Raw genomic sequence first — 17,277 nt, forward strand, 5'->3', positions numbered from 1 at the left:
GTGATTAGGGTTTCCTGTACTGCAGCCCCATCAGTTGACCATAGCAAAATGGAAGCCTTGGACTTGCCCGGAAAGGGAGGAAAGATATTATGGTTTGGGGTACTAATATACCCCACTAATGAAGTATAGTGAGATGGGGTACTAGTGTACCCCACTGATGAAGTGTAATGAAAGATATGGTTTGGGGTACTAGTGTACGCCACTAATGAAGTCTAGAGAAGTGTAGTGAGATCAGAGCCTTGGCCAAATACCATCCAAAGAACCAGAGATGTGGAGAATTCAGCAGGCCAGAAGAACAAGACTGAGTTTTCTCTGAACCAGCCATAGTGGTGGAACCTTCCCTAGAGCCTCCAGAAATAGGAGTCCCCTTAGAAGTAGACCTTATTTCTTGCCCCAAACAAGCCAGTACCATTTTATATTATTATCTGCATATCCTGCTTTCTTTCGTGGAGGAAAAAGACATAAATATCAGGTTTAGCCAGTAAGGCAGATGCACCAGCCCAGCAGTGAAGCCTCTCCCTCATCGGTCAGCAGATCTATCAAGAACTGGCTCCACTCACCTCTCCAGCCTCATCTGCTTCTGCTGGAACAGTATACTTGAACCAGATTAGATTACTAGTCGTTCTTTGGAAACTTCCATTTCCTCATCTGTCAAATGGGCTCATCATCATAACAATCTTACAGGATTGTTAGTAGAACCTGATGATGAATAACTGAAGTACTTAGAACCTGCCACATAGTAAGCACTTAGAAATGTTAAGCTATTTTTCCTAGCACAGCATCTTGCTTGTAATATGCACCTAATAAATATCTGTTGAATGAATGACTGAAGTGCATGACTTCACTCTTGCCTCTGACTTTGCATATCCTGCTTCCTCTCACCAGAATACTCTTCCATCTCCTTATTGCCTGACTTGCTTCTATATGACCTTTAAAACTCAACTCAGATGTTTTCTCTACCTGGAAGCCCTCCTGGCTGCCCTGGCCCTAACCTGAGTGTGGTGTTTCTCCTTTGTGCCCCAATGACACCTCACCTTTACCTGAATAGTTACAGTTACCACCTTGAACGTCATGACCTACTTGTTTGTCTCCCCAGTAGATTGTGTGCATCTCGAGGGTAGAGGGTGAATCCAGCCATACCCTGAAGGGTACTTGCTACATGAATGCTTGCACTTGTAAATATGATCATTACATTAAAATTGTCCCTAAAATGTGTTGAATGCTTTTTGTTTCCCAGTGATGATGCTGGGCACTTTCTGTGCATTATCTTCTTTAAGTTTCACAAAAATCCTAATCAGTGGAGGCAATTATAATTATTCCTGATTATAGGTAACAAAACAGGCTTAGGATGAGTAACTTGCGATGGTCAAGGCCATAGTTGAGACTTGAACCCAGGTGTCAGAGCTCCTAACCATTATATCACACTATCTTTTTGTTCAAATGGGAATTTGATATGTATTATATCACTTGCTCTGTAGTTGTATTTTGTAACTTAACTAAATGAACCAGCAACTAAAAGCAAGGGGAACTGTGAGATGTTCTTACGAGGTTTGTGTTTTGTTGTAGGTTCGGACAAGTGGACCTCCCTAGAAAGAAAACTGTTTAACAAAGCACTAGCCACTTACAGCAAAGACTTTATTTTTGTACAGAAGATGGTAAGCATGATTTTTCCCATTGCCCTGTTGAAATTAAACTTAGGAAATTGTACACAAAAATATTTAGAAATATTTGGATACTGGTTTAAGATACAAAAAGGATGTCTTCCACACTTGCTGGTGAGGATGGTAGTGGATATAGGGGTGGTATGGCCCCAGTGTTAGGATTGTGGCAAGGAGAGGACAGGGGAAAGAAGGCATAGATTATCTGGACACTGCAGTGGTGCGGTGTTATTTTCTATCGTAATAAAAAGGTGTAATTCATAATTCTGTCAGAATAACGAGAATCGGGCTCCTGGTTCGTAATTTACATAATTTATTTTATTTGTTTATTTATTTTTTATTTTTCAAGACAGTTTCACTCTGTCGCCCAGGCTGGAGTGCAGTGGCATGATCTTGACTCACTGCAGCTTCCACCTCCCAGGTTCAAGCGATTCTCCTGCCTCAGCTTCTAGAGTAACTGGGATTACAGGCACGCACCACCACTTCTGGCTAATTTTTGTATTTTTAGTAGAGACAGAGTTTTACCATGTTGGCCAGGCTGGTCTCGAACTCCTGACCTCAAATGATCCACCTCCCTCAGCCTCCCAAAGCATTGGGATTACCGGTGTGAGCCACTGTGCCTGGTCATACATAATTTATGTATATTTGACAGATCTACCACATTTCTGACAGAATTTTTTTCTGGGTAACTGGGGAGAGGAGAACATGTGGCCTCCCTCTACCCAGTAGCATGGTTTCTAGTGTTGAACTCCTATTTTTAACGACAGTAATAATAAAAATACCTTGCATATACCACATTCTAAAGCAAAATAAAACTTTCCATAGGTGAAATAGCACTTTATACAACAGATACATTTATTGACTTTATTGGCTGAGAGATGGTTTAGCATAAAAAATTAAAACCATTCAAAGAGTATTTCAACAAACTGATGAATGATGGAGCCATATTGTGTTAAAGCCATATAAGACTGTTCGGGTACACAGAGAACAGGGCCACAGGTGACAGCACCCACTGGCCCCTGGCTGAGACAGATGGTCCTCAGAGGTGTCCTAGCGTGGCATGTCTCCTGTTGTCAGTCTAGGGCCTTGCCTAGGCAAGTGTGAGAAGCAGGAGGACGTTCTCTCTAACTTGCCTCCGCCTCCATGTCTGCATTTGCTCCTGCCTTGCCCTTGACGGCCGCCATGCCCTTGCTGCCCCGTGTGCCCTGCAGCCCTCATGCTGCATCTTTCTTGAGTCACCCTCCCCCCCAGGACTGGCCTGGCACAGACCTCAATCCTTTAGGCCCCACACTTTCAACTGATGATGGATTCATGTATTGAGCTTACCAGGCAACATGAGTTTTAACCCAGGGCTCTCTGGGACAGACACTATCCTCACTCCCTCAGGTGATTCTAGTGTGGAAATTCCAGGTGTCAGGGGGATGAGAAGGAGGCAACTTTGAGGAGACAGGACTTCATCTCACCATGTAGGTGGCCTTGTTCCCACCATCAGGGGTAAGGCCAGCCTTTAATCTGCCGCCAGCAAACCGACATTATTACACCTCATCTGATCGTAGAGCATATGAACTAAAGAAAGGAATGTTTGGCCGGGCGCGGTGGCTCAAGCCTGTAATCCCAGCACTTTGGGAGGCCGAGATGGGCGGATCACGAGGTCAGGAGATCAAGACCATCCTGGCTAACACGGTGAAACCCCGTGTCTACTAAAAAATACAAAAAACTAGCCGGGCGACGTGGCGGGCGCCTGTAGTCCCAGCTAGTCGGGAGGCTGAGGCAGGAGAATGGCGTAAACCCAGGAGGCGGAGCTTGCAGTGAGCTGAGATCCGGCCACAGCACTCCAGCCTGGGCAGCAGAGCGAGACTCCGTCTCAAAAAAAAAAAAAAAGAAAGGAATGTTTTTGCCTTAAGATGCATAGACCTGGCCGGGCCCGGTGGCTCATGCCTGTAATCCCAGCACTTTGGGAGGCCGAGGTGGGCGTATCACAAGGCCAGGAGATCACGACCATCCTGGCTAACACAGTGAAACCCTGTCTGTACTAAAAATACAAAAAATTAGCCAGGCGTGGTGGCAGGCGCCTAGAGTCTCAGCTACTCGGGAGGCTGAGGCAGGAGAATGGTGTGAACCCGGGAGGCGGAGCTTGCAGTGAGCCGCGATTGCGCCACTGCACTCCAGCCTGGGCGACAGAGCGAGACTCCATCTCAAAAAAAAAAAAAAAAACTGGAATGATACCCTAAGAAAGTAATGCAAGGGGCTACCTGTGTTGCAGGGTGAGGGGTAAGGACAGGTGTGGGAAGGAAGCCTTTCACTGCGTACATTTTTTTCTTGAACTATACAAACTTGTTTATTACCTATTACAAAATTAAATATTCAAAAATGCTTGCTGCCTTTGCTGTCTGCCCATTGCTGGAGCTAACCTTGATCTCGCTTTCCCTGCAGGTGAAGTCCAAGACGGTGGCTCAGTGCGTGGAGTACTACTACACATGGAAAAAGATCATGCGGCTGGGGCGGAAACACCGGACACGCCTGGCAGAAATCATCGACGATTGTGTGGTGAGTGAAGCTGCTAGGTTGTTGCTTGTGCTGGCACAGCTCCCACCCCAGGCCCAGGTTAGTAAGTAGCTGGTGTTCGGTTTGGCTTTGCTGCCAAGATAGCAGGAGGAAGGAGGTGACAACAGCCCAGCTCCTCTGCAGGATTCAGGACCTGCCCTCCAGAGTAGATAGAGGAAAGACGTCCATAGGTTTGGCCTGTAGCTCAGTGTTCAGATACAGAGGTGAGGGCTGGTGCCCGCTTCAAGGCAGCTAGGAGCCAGAAGAGTTAAACCAAGGATGGTGCCAGTCCTGGGTTTGTTGCTTTATGATTGGCTGGTGTCCTGACCCCCTGGAATATTCTTTTCCGATCTTTCCATGTCACAGATGCTACTGAACTGAGCCCATAACGTGCCTCAGAAAGGGTCCCTGGGATTTTGCCACAGTCTGCAAAGCATGAGCAAGAGGAGCTTTGACCTCTAGGTAGTGCCAGGAACCCTCCATCACTGAGGAACTAATTCGCTGCATGTAGAGGATTCTAATCTTTACATCACCATTTATCCCTGGTATTGATTTCCTTCATTAGCAGACAGTCCACAGTCAACTGCACATTAAGTATGCACCAAAGACACAACAAGACCTAAATAGTCTCTGAACCCTGTATGTGTTGCTTTGTTGATTACTGTCACTTGTGATCCTTGCAATTAACTCTCCACCCTGCATCCATAGCCACGGGAAAGCTCCTTTTCACACTCTGTGGGAAACACTACCTACAGTGTATGTGTATATAAAAATTATGTATTACATTACTGAACTCTAGCTTGTGTCACCATCAGTGAAAGTATTGGGAATTCATGAATTATGTAAATATTTGAAATTATATTTTGGTTCCCAATTGTGTCCCAGTTGTAAGGGTTAGCACATGTATGTGTGTTATTTTCTTTAACAGACAATGAAATAGCAGTTTCCATGTGCTAAGCATTGTGTTAGGGACTTTATAAATATTGACTCATTTAATCCAATGTAATTCATTTAATACCAATTCTATGCGGTAGGAAACTGAGGCACAGAGCTTAAGTAAATTGGCCATAGTCACACAGCTGCTGAGTATGTTGTTGAGCCTGATTCCCTTGTGTAGTTAAGAGCAGTGATATGCAAATTTTCTTTTGTTTGTTTGAGACAGGGTCTCACTTTGTCGCCCAGGCTAGTGTGCAGTGGCACAATCATAGCTCACTACAGCCTCAACTTCCTGGGCTCAAGTAGTCCTCCCACCTCATCCACCAGAGTAGCTGGGACTACAGGCACACACCACAATGCCCCACTCATTTTTTAATTTTTTGTAGAGGCAACGTCCTCACTGTGTTGTCCAGGCTGGTCTCAGACTCCTGAGCTTAAGCAATCCTCCTGCCTTGGTCTCCCAAAGTGCTGAGATTACAGGCTCACCCCTGTAATCTCAGGCCACTGCACCTGGCCACACATTTCCTTAAAGAAGTATAAAAAATTTGGACTTGGCCAGACACAGTGGCTCAAGCCTGTAATCCCAGCAGTTTGGGAGGCCAAGGTGGGCAGATTACAAGAGGTCAGGAGTTCAAGACCAGCCTGGCCAACATAGTGAAACCTATTTCTAATAAAAATACAAAAAATTAGCCAGGCATGGTGGCACACACCTGTAATCCCAGCTACTCGGGAGGCTGAGGCAGGAGAATTGGTTGAACCCGGGAAGCAGAAGTTGCGGTGAGCTGAGATCACACCATTGCACTCCAGCTTAGGCAACAAGAGCAAAACTCCATCTAAAAAAAATTTAGGCCAGGCGTGGTGGCTCATGCCTGTAATCCCAGCACTTTGGGAGGCCGAGACAGGTGGATCATGAGGTCAGGAGATCAAGACCATCCTGGCTAACACGGTGAAACCCTGTCTCTAATAAAAATACAAAAAATTAGCCGGGCATGGTGGCGGGCACCTGTAGTCCCAGCTACTCGGGAGGCTGAGGCAAGAGAATGGTGTAAACCCGGGAGGCGGAGCTTGCAGTGAGCTGAGATCCGGCCACGGCACTCCAGCCTGGGCGACAGAGCGAGACTCCGTCTCAAAAAAAAGAAAAAAAAAAAATTTGGACTCATTAATGCTTCAAAGCCTATGCTTCTAACTAATAATCGATCCTTGCTATGAAATATACATACATATATACATTTATGTTAGAGCCCAAATATCAGAGAAAATAGAAATCTGTAGAATAGATGGTATTGCCATTTTTTCAATCAGAGATGGCAGTATTTTATATTCAGGATTTCTTGTGACCAGGGCTTTTGTTTGACTCATTTAAGTAGTGATGTATGATATCAGAATAAGTAGTGATGTATGATATCAAAATAGTCTTTTGCTCGTCTGTGGCCTAATGTTTAAAAAAACAGTGTGATCGCCCAGGCACTGTGACTCACACCTGTAATCCCAGCACTTTGGGAGGCCAAGGCGGGCGGATCACGAGGTCAGGAGATCAAGACCACCCTGGCCAACATGGTGAAACCCCTTCTGTACTAAAATACAAAAAAATAACTGGACGTGGTAGTGCACGCCTATAGTCCCCGCTACTCGGGAGGCTGAGGCAGGAGAATTGCCTGAACCCGGGAGGTGGAGGTTGCAGTGAGCAGAGATTGCACCACTGCACCCCAACCTGGGCAACAGAGTGAGACTACATCTAAATTAAAAAAAAAAAAAAAATATGATCTCCTCCAGTTCAGTCAACTAAAAGCAGTTGAACTCCCACAATGTAAACAGCAATGTGTATGTCGTGCTGTGGGCAACTCGAGGATGTTAAATGACCCCTCCCTCCTCTCCCCCCACCACACAGAACATATGTCCTTATTGGGAAGATACAACATATGTAAGTGGAAATACACCATGAACCCCAAGAGTGTTTAAAAGCAGTATGCAATGAGAACCAGAAAGTCTTAGATGGAACCTTAAGGACTCTTCCACCCAATTTCACCATTTTACAGGCAGAAAGTTGACACCCAGAGAGAGGAAGGGGCTTGCCCCAGGTCACACAGAGCATTGCTTTCCAAATGAGTAGATGAGATAGTAAACAAGGAAGCACAAAGATTCCTAGCCTTGAAGACCTAGGCTTGCTAGCCTGTAAAATGGCCAGATGATTTAAATGATTTAGAAAGTCCCTTCCAATTCTGGAATGTTCTGGGCTCTGTCAGTGCCATGATTTGGAAGAGGGGCAAAATCAGAGAATATGGTCTTCTGATGTAAATTGGTGCATCTTAGGCTTGGGCGTTATCAAGTGCCTAGGACAGAGCCTGGCGTAATACAGTCACTCAATAAATGTTCGTTAAATGAATGGGTGAATATTTTTCGAAGATAGGAGTTGCTCTGATTCATAAACATTCCTTCTGTGAATTCACTGGAGGGAGATGGAATGAACAAGGGGATGCTGAGCAGAGGAGTGACACTAACAAAGATGTTTCCACACAAGGCAGAGGCACTGTCTTGGACTGCCTGGGCTTTGAAGATGGGTAGGAAGGCCCAGGCCAGCATGAAGCTTCAGATGAAGGAGGAGAGGGTAAGAGGGTGCCCAAGGGGCCACACCCTCTTGGGTTTATTCACCAGGAGCCAGTATTAGGCTGGGCCGGGAGTGTCCACACCCTGGTTACTTGTGAGCTTAGGGAGAGCAAAAGGCTTATGTGCAGAGATGACTCAGGCCCACAAAAAACAAGAAAATCTTGATTAAAGGCCAGTATGGCAGCTCGCAGCAGCTTTGTGGGCACTGTGTGCACAGTCAGCCTTCTAAGCATAGTTTGCCAAGTGGAGATGAAAAACTGGGGGCCGGGCGCGGTGGCTCAAGCCTGTAATCCCAGCACTTTGGGAGGCCGAGACGGGCGGATCACGAGGTCAGGAGATCGAGACCCTCCTGGCTAACACGGTGAAACCCCGTCTCTACTAAAAATACAAAAAATTAGCCGGGCGAGGTGGTGGGCGCCTGTGGTCCCAGCCACTCGGGAGGCTGAGGCAGGAGAATGGCGTGAACCCAGGAGGCAGAGGTTGCGGTGAGCTGAGATCCGGCCACTGCACTCTAGCCTGGGCGACAGAGCAAGACTCCGTCTCAAAAAAAAAAAAAAAAAAAAAAAAAAAAAAAAAAAAAAAAAGAAAAACTGGGATCATAGGGATACCAGGGAGGGAGCACCTGGGGAGGGTGTGCAAGGCACAGTCCTAGGATGTGGTCCTACTCTTTGTCCTTGGGGCCTGTCTGGGACACCTGGGATAGCTCTCCTGATCATGTGTCTTCAATGTTTTATGAAAGGGCAGGTGACCATTTCCCTCCAGATGGAACATGAAGGAACATGCTCAGGTGGTTCAGGGATTATTGAGGACTTGAGAGAGGGGGAAAGAAGGAGGTTTAAAAGGAATGATTGCCCTTTAGCTAAGTAGCTGGGAGGTCAACAGAGCACAGCTGCTCACTCAGCAGGGGCAGGGTGACTGGAAGCAGAGGAAGAGAGCCAAGATGGGTTCTGTTAATGAGGTGAGAGGAGAAGGTGCTGGCCACACCTTCCTGTCCCCTGCCTGTGCTCATGCTCCCCAACTCAGGACAAATATATGGGGCTGGCTGTGACCAAAAATTAGCACAATTCAAGAAACCAACTGAGGCAGTTAACTGACTGTGGAAAACAGCAATCAGGGCTCCAAGGGCAAAGGTAGAACTCACAGTGATGTCAGCACAGTTACCTACAGCACAGTCCATTGACAAGGGCCTTGGGAAACATCCTCCTTCCCTTTGACATTTCAAAGCAGCTGGTTCCAATGATATTAAGAGGTTTAGGATCTCTAAGCTATTTCCAGATGGACAAACATGCACCTGTGGACATTTGCAGCCAGACCAAGGAGTGAAGAAGGTTGAAGTTTTGGAATAAGATAAGGCCAGGGTTTGAATCTCAGTTAAACTTTTTTACCAGCTGTGTGACCTTGAGAAACTTATTTCTTGGGTCAATTTCCTCATTTGTTTAAAAATGAAAAAATTTTACAGTGTTATGAGAACTAGAAATTGTGTGTGTGTGTGGGTGGGTGTGTGTGTGTGTGTGTCAAATGCATGATTCTCAGCAGGCATTCAATATTGTCATCGTCATCATTATTATTAGCAACTGTTACACACAAATTGGTGTCTTTGAGCAGATTTGGATTGTTGAGCATTTGTATTCTGACTTACCAATTTCTCATAATATGACTTCCATTTGCATGCCTGAGAAATAAAAATATCATCCTGCTCAAGAAACTCTTATTGTGGACACTCGAGGTTCTGAGCACCATGTTAAATGTATAGCCTCCTCCCCACCCCCATGTTTGCCCGCCTTCTAATTTTGGAATATACTAAATGTTTTGTTTTACAATATATCATAAAATGACCAACTTGTTGATACAAAGTTCTACATGTTAAGATTTTTGTTCTTGTATCTTTGTATCTCTTAGTCACTTTGGTGAGCCATATGGCTTGATGATAAATCATTTTGTGATTTATAGATTGCCAGTTGAAATAAAACCCATCTAAATTCCAGAGACATACATAATCATGGTACAGTGTAATTTATAATGTTGTGGCTATATGGAACATTTCTTCTAAGAATGTTTAAGCCAAACAATGGCATTGTGAGAAAATTGTCATTATAACAAATACAAATACTATGAAACAAATGGCATTGTCATTTGTTGTGTGTAATTATTTTTAAATGCCAAACTGTAGACCATGGGCTACTTAATGTTTGAGACCACAAAGTCCCAGTTTGACATAACAAGGTTTTGCCTGAAACTCTTTGGGACAGAAAGATGGTGGAGTCCTACAGGAATAAGACCACCTAAGTGAAATCAACCTGTATGTTCTATACTAGTAAGAGGCTGGCTGCTTAGATCATAAACCACTTTGTCAAATGTACTAGGCCTACATCAGTGTTCACTGAGGTCTTCTAACAAATGTGATCATTACTAATTAATCCTGTTTACCAATGGAAACTGGAGCCATTTCTTAAATACACCCTGTTCATACTGCATCGCAAGTATACATGTATGTGATATTAAATAAGGACAATTCTGAAACAGTGAGGGGCTACTAAATGCCACACACATACTGGCATTGTCTCTCTCTCTCTCTCACACACACACCCCAAATCTAAACTGCAGAGAGGAAGCTTGTGTTTTCTGGGTCCTAGGGTATCATCACTTTCAGAAATCTGTATCTTTCTTGGAAAGTCTTGCTTCTGGGCTTTAAGAATCATAGACTCCCCAGAGTTCCATCACTGTCGGGGTAGAGTAGACTGGAGTCCACGTGCATTAAGTGATGAGTTATGCAGAAAGTCTGGCAGAGACAAATGACTTTTCAGGTCAGGGGCAGCTGGACATGCCTTTTCCTTCCTCGTTTATAAAATGAGAGGACTGTTTGCAGCCTATTCAGTGGCATGGTAAATGTGAAAGCACTTTGTAAACTGTAAAATGAAAGCTGAAATGAGGCTGATTAGTCCTCAGCCCTTTCAGGGCCTGCAGGAGCCAGCAACCCTCACCCCTACCCTGGGAAGGATGGAAAGAGCAGAATATAGTTAAGCAAGGGGAGAATGAGAGCCTCCTGGATCCCCGCCCTTCCATCCCAGCACACCCAGGCCACCCACTCCAAGCTATTCCAGTAACTTACTATTCTGTTAACCTTGAGGAGAGCAGGGACCTTCTGCTTAATTCTCCCCATGGCTGCTGTTCTGAAGTGGGGAGAGGGGCCATAGAAGCAGAGGAGATCATTATTCATAGGAAATGTTTTTCTTGTTCTTTTTCATTAAATGCCTCTAGCAGGGGAAAATGAATAAATAGAAACATTGAATACACTGCTTTTTCTAAGCCCATGGTCAGAGACAAAAGGAAAAGCACATGATAAATACAAGGGAATTTCCCCTTCCATATTGTCTCCTTTCATTCTATTTTCTGACAAGACCAGAGTGGAGCGCCCCTTCTGTCACGTGCTTTCTGCCCGCCACAGGTCAAATCCAGCGTCTTGCATAGTGGTGTTATAAAGCCTCTAAAACACATCAGCACAGGTCCTTCTTTAGTCTCTCTCCAAGGGGGATTCCATGGTATTGTATTGCTGGAAAACCCTCTTCACCGCTGTGAGGAGGCAGAGCTACTCACAGGCAGGGTGCAGCCTGAGTTTTAGTCATTTTAAGATCTAATGGTCTTGAACAAGGTGGGGAATCCTTGCATGTAGAAATTGCTCCTTTCTGCCTCACCATATCTTTGTATAAGTGACAAGGGTCCCAAAATGAGGCAGGGGACTTACTTCCTTGACCTCAAAGTCCTAAGCATCCTGAGACCAACCTTTCTGGGATCACGCCTAGCAGGCTCTGTCCGCCATTCCGTATGCAGAAAGAAAGGAACACAGTGCCAGCATCCAGCGCCTCTCTCTTCTGTTGATCTGTGAGTTCTGTTCATCACTAAGAATGCCATTTGGGGATATTCCCCTCTTGCTTTTATTACCTTAACACTAGACAAGTGAAGAAGAAGAAGAGTTAGAGGAGGAGGAGGAGGACCCGGAAGAAGATAGGAAATCCACAAAAGAAGAAGAGAGTGAGGTGCCGAAGTCCCCGGAGCCGCCACCCGTTCCCGTCCTGGCTCCCACGGAGGGGCCGCCCCTGCAAGCCCTGGGCCAGCCCTCAGGCTCCTTCATCTGTGAAATGCCCAACTGTGGGGCTGTAAGTATGTCTGTGTCGTCTGGGGATCTGGGACGAGCAAGGGCCATATAGCTGTGCCTGGCTTTAAGAGATGATGTATTTTCGAGAGTGCTCTTCCAACAATCACAGTTTGGCAGAGGGTGTTCCATGTTGCCATTGTTTTCTTCTTCATTTGGCCAACAGGTATTTACAGAGTGTGTGTTCTGTGTCAAGCACAATGCTGCGTGTTGGAGAACACAGAGAAGGCCCCCGTGCCCAGAAGTGTGTGATTCCAAGCTCTGCAGCAAGTGTTGGCCTCCAGAACATAATTCCACATTTCCTGGAGCCTCTGCACTCCCCTGGGCTGTGTGTCACACAAGCTTGTGCCCTGTCAACATGCATTTAAATGTACTAGGAGAGCCTGCTGACAAAGATCATCCTTTTATGACATAATTACTTGACCCACCTCCTGCAATTTTTACCTATTAGAAGGTTTTGCATTTCACATTTCATGAAGTGTTACTAATTGAAATGTCACTAATTTAAAATTGAGAATATTGTTACAAAGATTTAACTAAAGTTTATGTTTGTACTCTGTAGTGGAGAAAAAAGGATTTACTAAAAGTAAATTAATCATAAAAACAGGCTGAAAGGGAGTGTGTGTTAAGTACTGAGGCCAGTACTTTTCAAGAATATTGGAAGCATAATTTAGCTAAAATAAAACAAGTTCACCATTTGGTCATTCTTAGCACTAAAGAAAGACCTTATGGTATCTCTGCTGGCCTTGTCTAAGGCTCCATGTGTATTTTAAAGGATATTTTTAAAGGTTATTTCTCAGTCTCCCACTGGTCCCCTACTAGTCTGAATTGGTGAGCTTTTTCCAAATCAGATTTCTTAAGGCCAGGCACACCTGTGTAGGCAAGTTCTAGAGGGGTTACCCCTCAAAATAATGTTGCCCCTTCCACAGGAAGCCCATTTTCCTCAAGTCAGTGTGCTTTTCTTTGCTCGTACATGATATAGGACAGTGCTGTTCTCCAGAGTGTACTGAATTAAGCCTGTCACTTAGATGGAGAAAGCAACAGTCTTTAAGATATTTAGATCCTAAAGCAGAAATTCATTTGATTTGCATTTAAGAAAAAATGAAAATTTTTTTTAAAAAAACAAAGATATATACATTTCACATTCACTTTGGAGAGAACAGAAGAGATTGCTGACTTGTTCTCCATCTTTGATGCTTAATGACCTGGCCGTTTTGTATAGAGTGTTCAGTGCAGCGTGATTGCAATAATGACTTTAAGTGATGGTATTTCTTGGTGAATTTGTTCAGAAATTAGATGCCTCCTCAAATCATAGCTCTATGTACAGTAAGTTGTATACCAAATGGGAAGTTATCTTTTACTTTTTCCAATCAAATGCTCAGCAAGGTAGATATTTTTCTGTTCTAATTTTTCTTTACGTAAAAAAAGAAGATTTTTTTAATGACTTTTAAAAATCACAGTGGAAAAAGCATGCTGGTTCTATTTTATTCCTTGCCTAACGATGGAGGCTTTGGTTGCTAAGTCAGCAATAGTTTTTTTCCTATGTAAGAAAATAAACAGAGCTTGACCGGGCGTGGTGGCTCACGCCTGTAATCCCAGCACTTTGGGAGGCCAAAGTGGGCAGATAACAAGGTCAAGAGATCAAGACCATCTTGGCGAACATGGTGAAACCCCGTCTCTACTAAAAATACAAAAATTAGCTGGGCGTGGTGGCGCGCGCCTGTAGTCCCAACTACTCGGGAGGCTGAGGCAGGAGAATCGCTTGAACCCAGGAGGCGTAGGTTGCGGTGAACTGAGATCATGACACCGTACTCCAGCCTGGAGACAGAGTGAGACTCCATCTGAAAGCAAAAACAAAAAAGCAAACAAACAAAACAGAGAGCTCATAAACTTAACACAGCAACTACTGCAGCTAGACAGCCCAGTAGGTACTCCCCTTAGCTGATGAGTTTAACAGCCTGGGAGCCAGGACTCTTGGGATTCAGGGATATGGATTTACATCCCTTTATAGCGGTGATTCTGAACTGGGCATGATTTATTCCCCAAGAACATTTGGCAAGCAGTGTCTGACCAAAGATGTTGCTAAACATCCTGTACAACAGAGCCCCCCACCCATCACACCAAATAATTATCCAACCCAAAATGATAATAGTGCTAATGTTAAGAAACCCAGCTTTATGGCAGGATTTTAAAATTCTGCCCAGATCCTGCCTCTTTTTATCATTCTGTTTTAAAATTTGGGGGTCTTAAACATTGATTCAACAATGGGCTACTGATTATATATAACGTAGAATATGTCAGAAAACCTAATCATTGTCTTTCAAATTGGGTTCCTTAGGGTACTAGGGCTTCCTGGGGGTAGATAGAGCTGAGCAAACAGGCCCAATTCTGGGGCGCTGTCTCCATTCTAGCCAGAGCACCTCTGCTTTTAACTTGAGCCTGAGTTTTTTGAGTAAGACCTGATTTCTTAAAAAAGAAGGAGGGAAGGAAAGAGGAAGGAAGGAAGAAAAATGGGAGGGAGAGAAGAAGGTAGTTACTGGCTTTAAAAAAGTTTGAAAACTGGTCCAGCCCCATCATTTTTCAGATGGAAAAAAATAAAGTATACAAAAGGGAAATGGCCCAGCAGCTTTAGTTACAGTAGAGCTGGGTCCAAACCCCTGACGTCTTGACTTCTAGACAGTAGCTTTGTTCTTTATCCCGTGCCACATCGCTGCTTCTCTTCTGATTGTAGCAGTGATGAGGTTTTGATTGGCACAGCATTTGTGGTTGTGGTATTTGATCTTTGCCTTTTGTAGCATATGCCCAAAGTTTGCTTATATAAAACCCTTGTGCCCTGTCATTAGACAGTTTCAAGTATTCCATGTTTACCACTGAGTAACTAATAACCCTAATTTCCTTTTCAGGACTGTAGATGTCATGTCACTCCCTTTCTTCCCCAGGTGTTCAGCTCCCGACAGGCACTGAATGGCCATGCCCGCATCCACGGGGGCACCAACCAGGTGACCAAGGCCCGAGGTGCCATCCCCTCTGGGAAGCAGAAGCCTGGTGGCACCCAGAGTGGGTACTGTTCGGTGAAGAGCTCACCCTCTCACAGCACCACCAGCGGCGAGACAGACCCCACCACCATCTTCCCCTGCAAGGAGTGTGGCAAGTAGGTGCAGGGGACCAGGGACTGGATCTGAATTCATGAGGATAGTCGCTGTATGGGGACTGGGCCAGGATGGCCTGAGGTTTCTTCAATCAGAAAAAAGAACTTAGACCTCAAAATTCTTCTTCATACCATCTTTGGGATGGGTATGTAGGCCTTGTGGCAGACTCAGAATATGGCCATTCTGTTATCTTAGAGCCTTGTAAGGATGGATATCTTCAGAGAGTGAACCTCTAAGTTACAAAACTTCCCTCTTTCCCAGGAATGGCAGGTGGGACTCTGGTTCCCACTCCTTCCCTTCATACCCAATCTATGTTCACTAGCATTACTCTGTTTGCATCCCCACTGAATGATTTGAGAATGGCTCTAGAACACCTAATCAGGAACTCTCTATAACACAGATGGCTCATACAGGGTATTCCTACCACCTTTGCTTACTTCTGTGCCTAGGGCAGACATCACTAATCAATCACCACACTCTTTGCTATCACTTTAAGACAAAGCCTCAAATGCTTTTCATTGTCATGCTTCAAGCTGCACAACCAATTAATCAGAGTTGACACATGAAATAAAACCTATTTGTTATCCTCCCCTTTTAGGTATAATTTTAAAAACAACAACAACAACTAAAGAAAAGTAACATGAGATAGTAATTATAATAGCTAACATTTACTGAGCACTTATTTTGGTACGTGCTTTATGTGTATGAGCTCATTTAGTCCTCACATAAAAACTCCATGTGATACAGATACTGTTTTTTTATACTTGTTTTACAAATAAGAGTTTAAAAATTAGGTAAAATGACTTGCTCTAAGTCACACTGCCAGTAAAGAGCAGAACTGAGATTTGAACCCAGTTTTGTCCAAATGCAGACCTGGGCTCCTGACCACTGCTCTGTCCTTTTGGTTTACTTTGTTTTTTGCTTTAGGTAGAAAATGCCATTGATTGTAAGATGGGTGATTCCCTCCCACAGCCTCCAGTAGAGAATTCCAGTGTACTTCTCAATAAGTCCACCTGACTGGAAGGGTACTACATTGTTAAGAATTACATCCTTTAGGAGCCTTGCTGAGTTCCTCTTCCCATAATTCCTAGTGCCTCAAGCATGAAGAGGAGTGTTACCTGGGAGAGATGCTGCCCAGGTGGTTTCTGAAACTCTACCAGGAAAACATCCCCAGTTACATAAGCAAGGCCAGGTGGGACCTCATAGAGTAGAGCAGGCAACTTAATAGTAACTGCTGTTTATCAGGTACTCACTACGTGCCTGGCACTGTTTTAAAGGATTTTTTACATGTTTTAGTCTGTTTTGTGTTGCTACAACAGAATATCACTGACTGGATAATTTATAGAGAAAATAAATTTATTTCTTATTGTTCTGGAGGCTGGGAAGTTCAAGGTCAAGGGGCCTGCATACAGCAAGGGCCTTCTTGCTAAGTCATCCCATTGGGGAAAGGCAAAGAGAGGGGAGAGAGAGCAAAAGGTTGAACTTGCAGCCTCATACCCTATAATAATTGGCATGAATCCACTCGCGAGGGTGAGGCCCTCATCACTGAAATGCCTCCCATTAGGCCACACCTTCCAACACAGCTGTATTAGGGATTCAGTTTTCAACGTGTGCTGTTTGGGGGACACATTCAACCCATAGCACATGTACTGATTAATCTTTAGCCCTGTGAGGCAGGTACTTTTAGGAGCTTCTTTTTTTACAGGCAGAAACTGAGGCACAGTAAGGTGAAGCCCCTGTTGCAGTTCACAGCGAGCAGCCTAGTAGGGATTTAAATCATGCAGGCTGGCCTGGCCTTGTGCTCCTGGCTCTATGCCATGCTGCCTCTGATTAAGCCCAGCTTGGCGGCACCCACCAAAGTGAACTGGAACTAGCGGATCACTTCCTCCTGTGAAGCACAGGGACGGGAGAGGTGGGATTCGATGTGGGTCTCCTCCACACCCTGCTGTCCTTCCAAGCTGGCCATGATGTCATTTTCACATCACCACCCACCACATACTGGTGCATCATGGGAGAAATGGGCCCCTGGGTTGATCTTAGGGCTTTTTTAATAGAAATAATGATGGAACCGCCCTCAGCTGACTCTCAGTGATCTCTCAGTTATTTGTCCTGGAGTGGCAGCATCAGGGTATCAGGGTCTTACCAGTTTTCCCCGACAGGAGCCAGCACCTCCCACTCATTAGGCTTAAACAGGCTACAACTCTACATTCCACCAGGTGGAGACAGAGGATGATTT

At 44.8% G+C, this 17,277-nt stretch overlaps 1 protein-coding gene across 11 annotated transcripts in view; it reads left to right on the forward strand.

The window, feature by feature from the left end:
• Positions 1-17,277, forward strand: part of TRERF1 (transcriptional regulating factor 1) — a 230,972-nt gene that overhangs the window by 208,203 nt on the left and 5,492 nt on the right. For 9 of the 11 annotated variants that reach the window (XM_023212813.3, XM_023212808.1, XM_023212815.1 and 6 more), the window contains 4 exons: positions 1,567-1,655; positions 4,092-4,205; positions 11,693-11,896; positions 14,796-15,043. In XM_023212813.3, coding sequence (XP_023068581.1) covers positions 1,567-1,655; positions 4,092-4,205; positions 11,693-11,896; positions 14,796-15,043 — 655 coding nt within the window. The remainder of the gene's footprint in view (positions 1-1,566; positions 1,656-4,091; positions 4,206-11,692; positions 11,897-14,795; positions 15,044-17,277) is intronic. The other 2 variants (XM_023212818.1, XM_023212820.1) reach the window with 1 other exon arrangement.

The sequence above is a fragment of the Piliocolobus tephrosceles genome, chromosome 5, assembly GCF_002776525.5.
Source record: "Piliocolobus tephrosceles isolate RC106 chromosome 5, ASM277652v3, whole genome shotgun sequence".
Lineage (NCBI taxonomy): Eukaryota > Metazoa > Chordata > Mammalia > Primates > Cercopithecidae > Piliocolobus > Piliocolobus tephrosceles.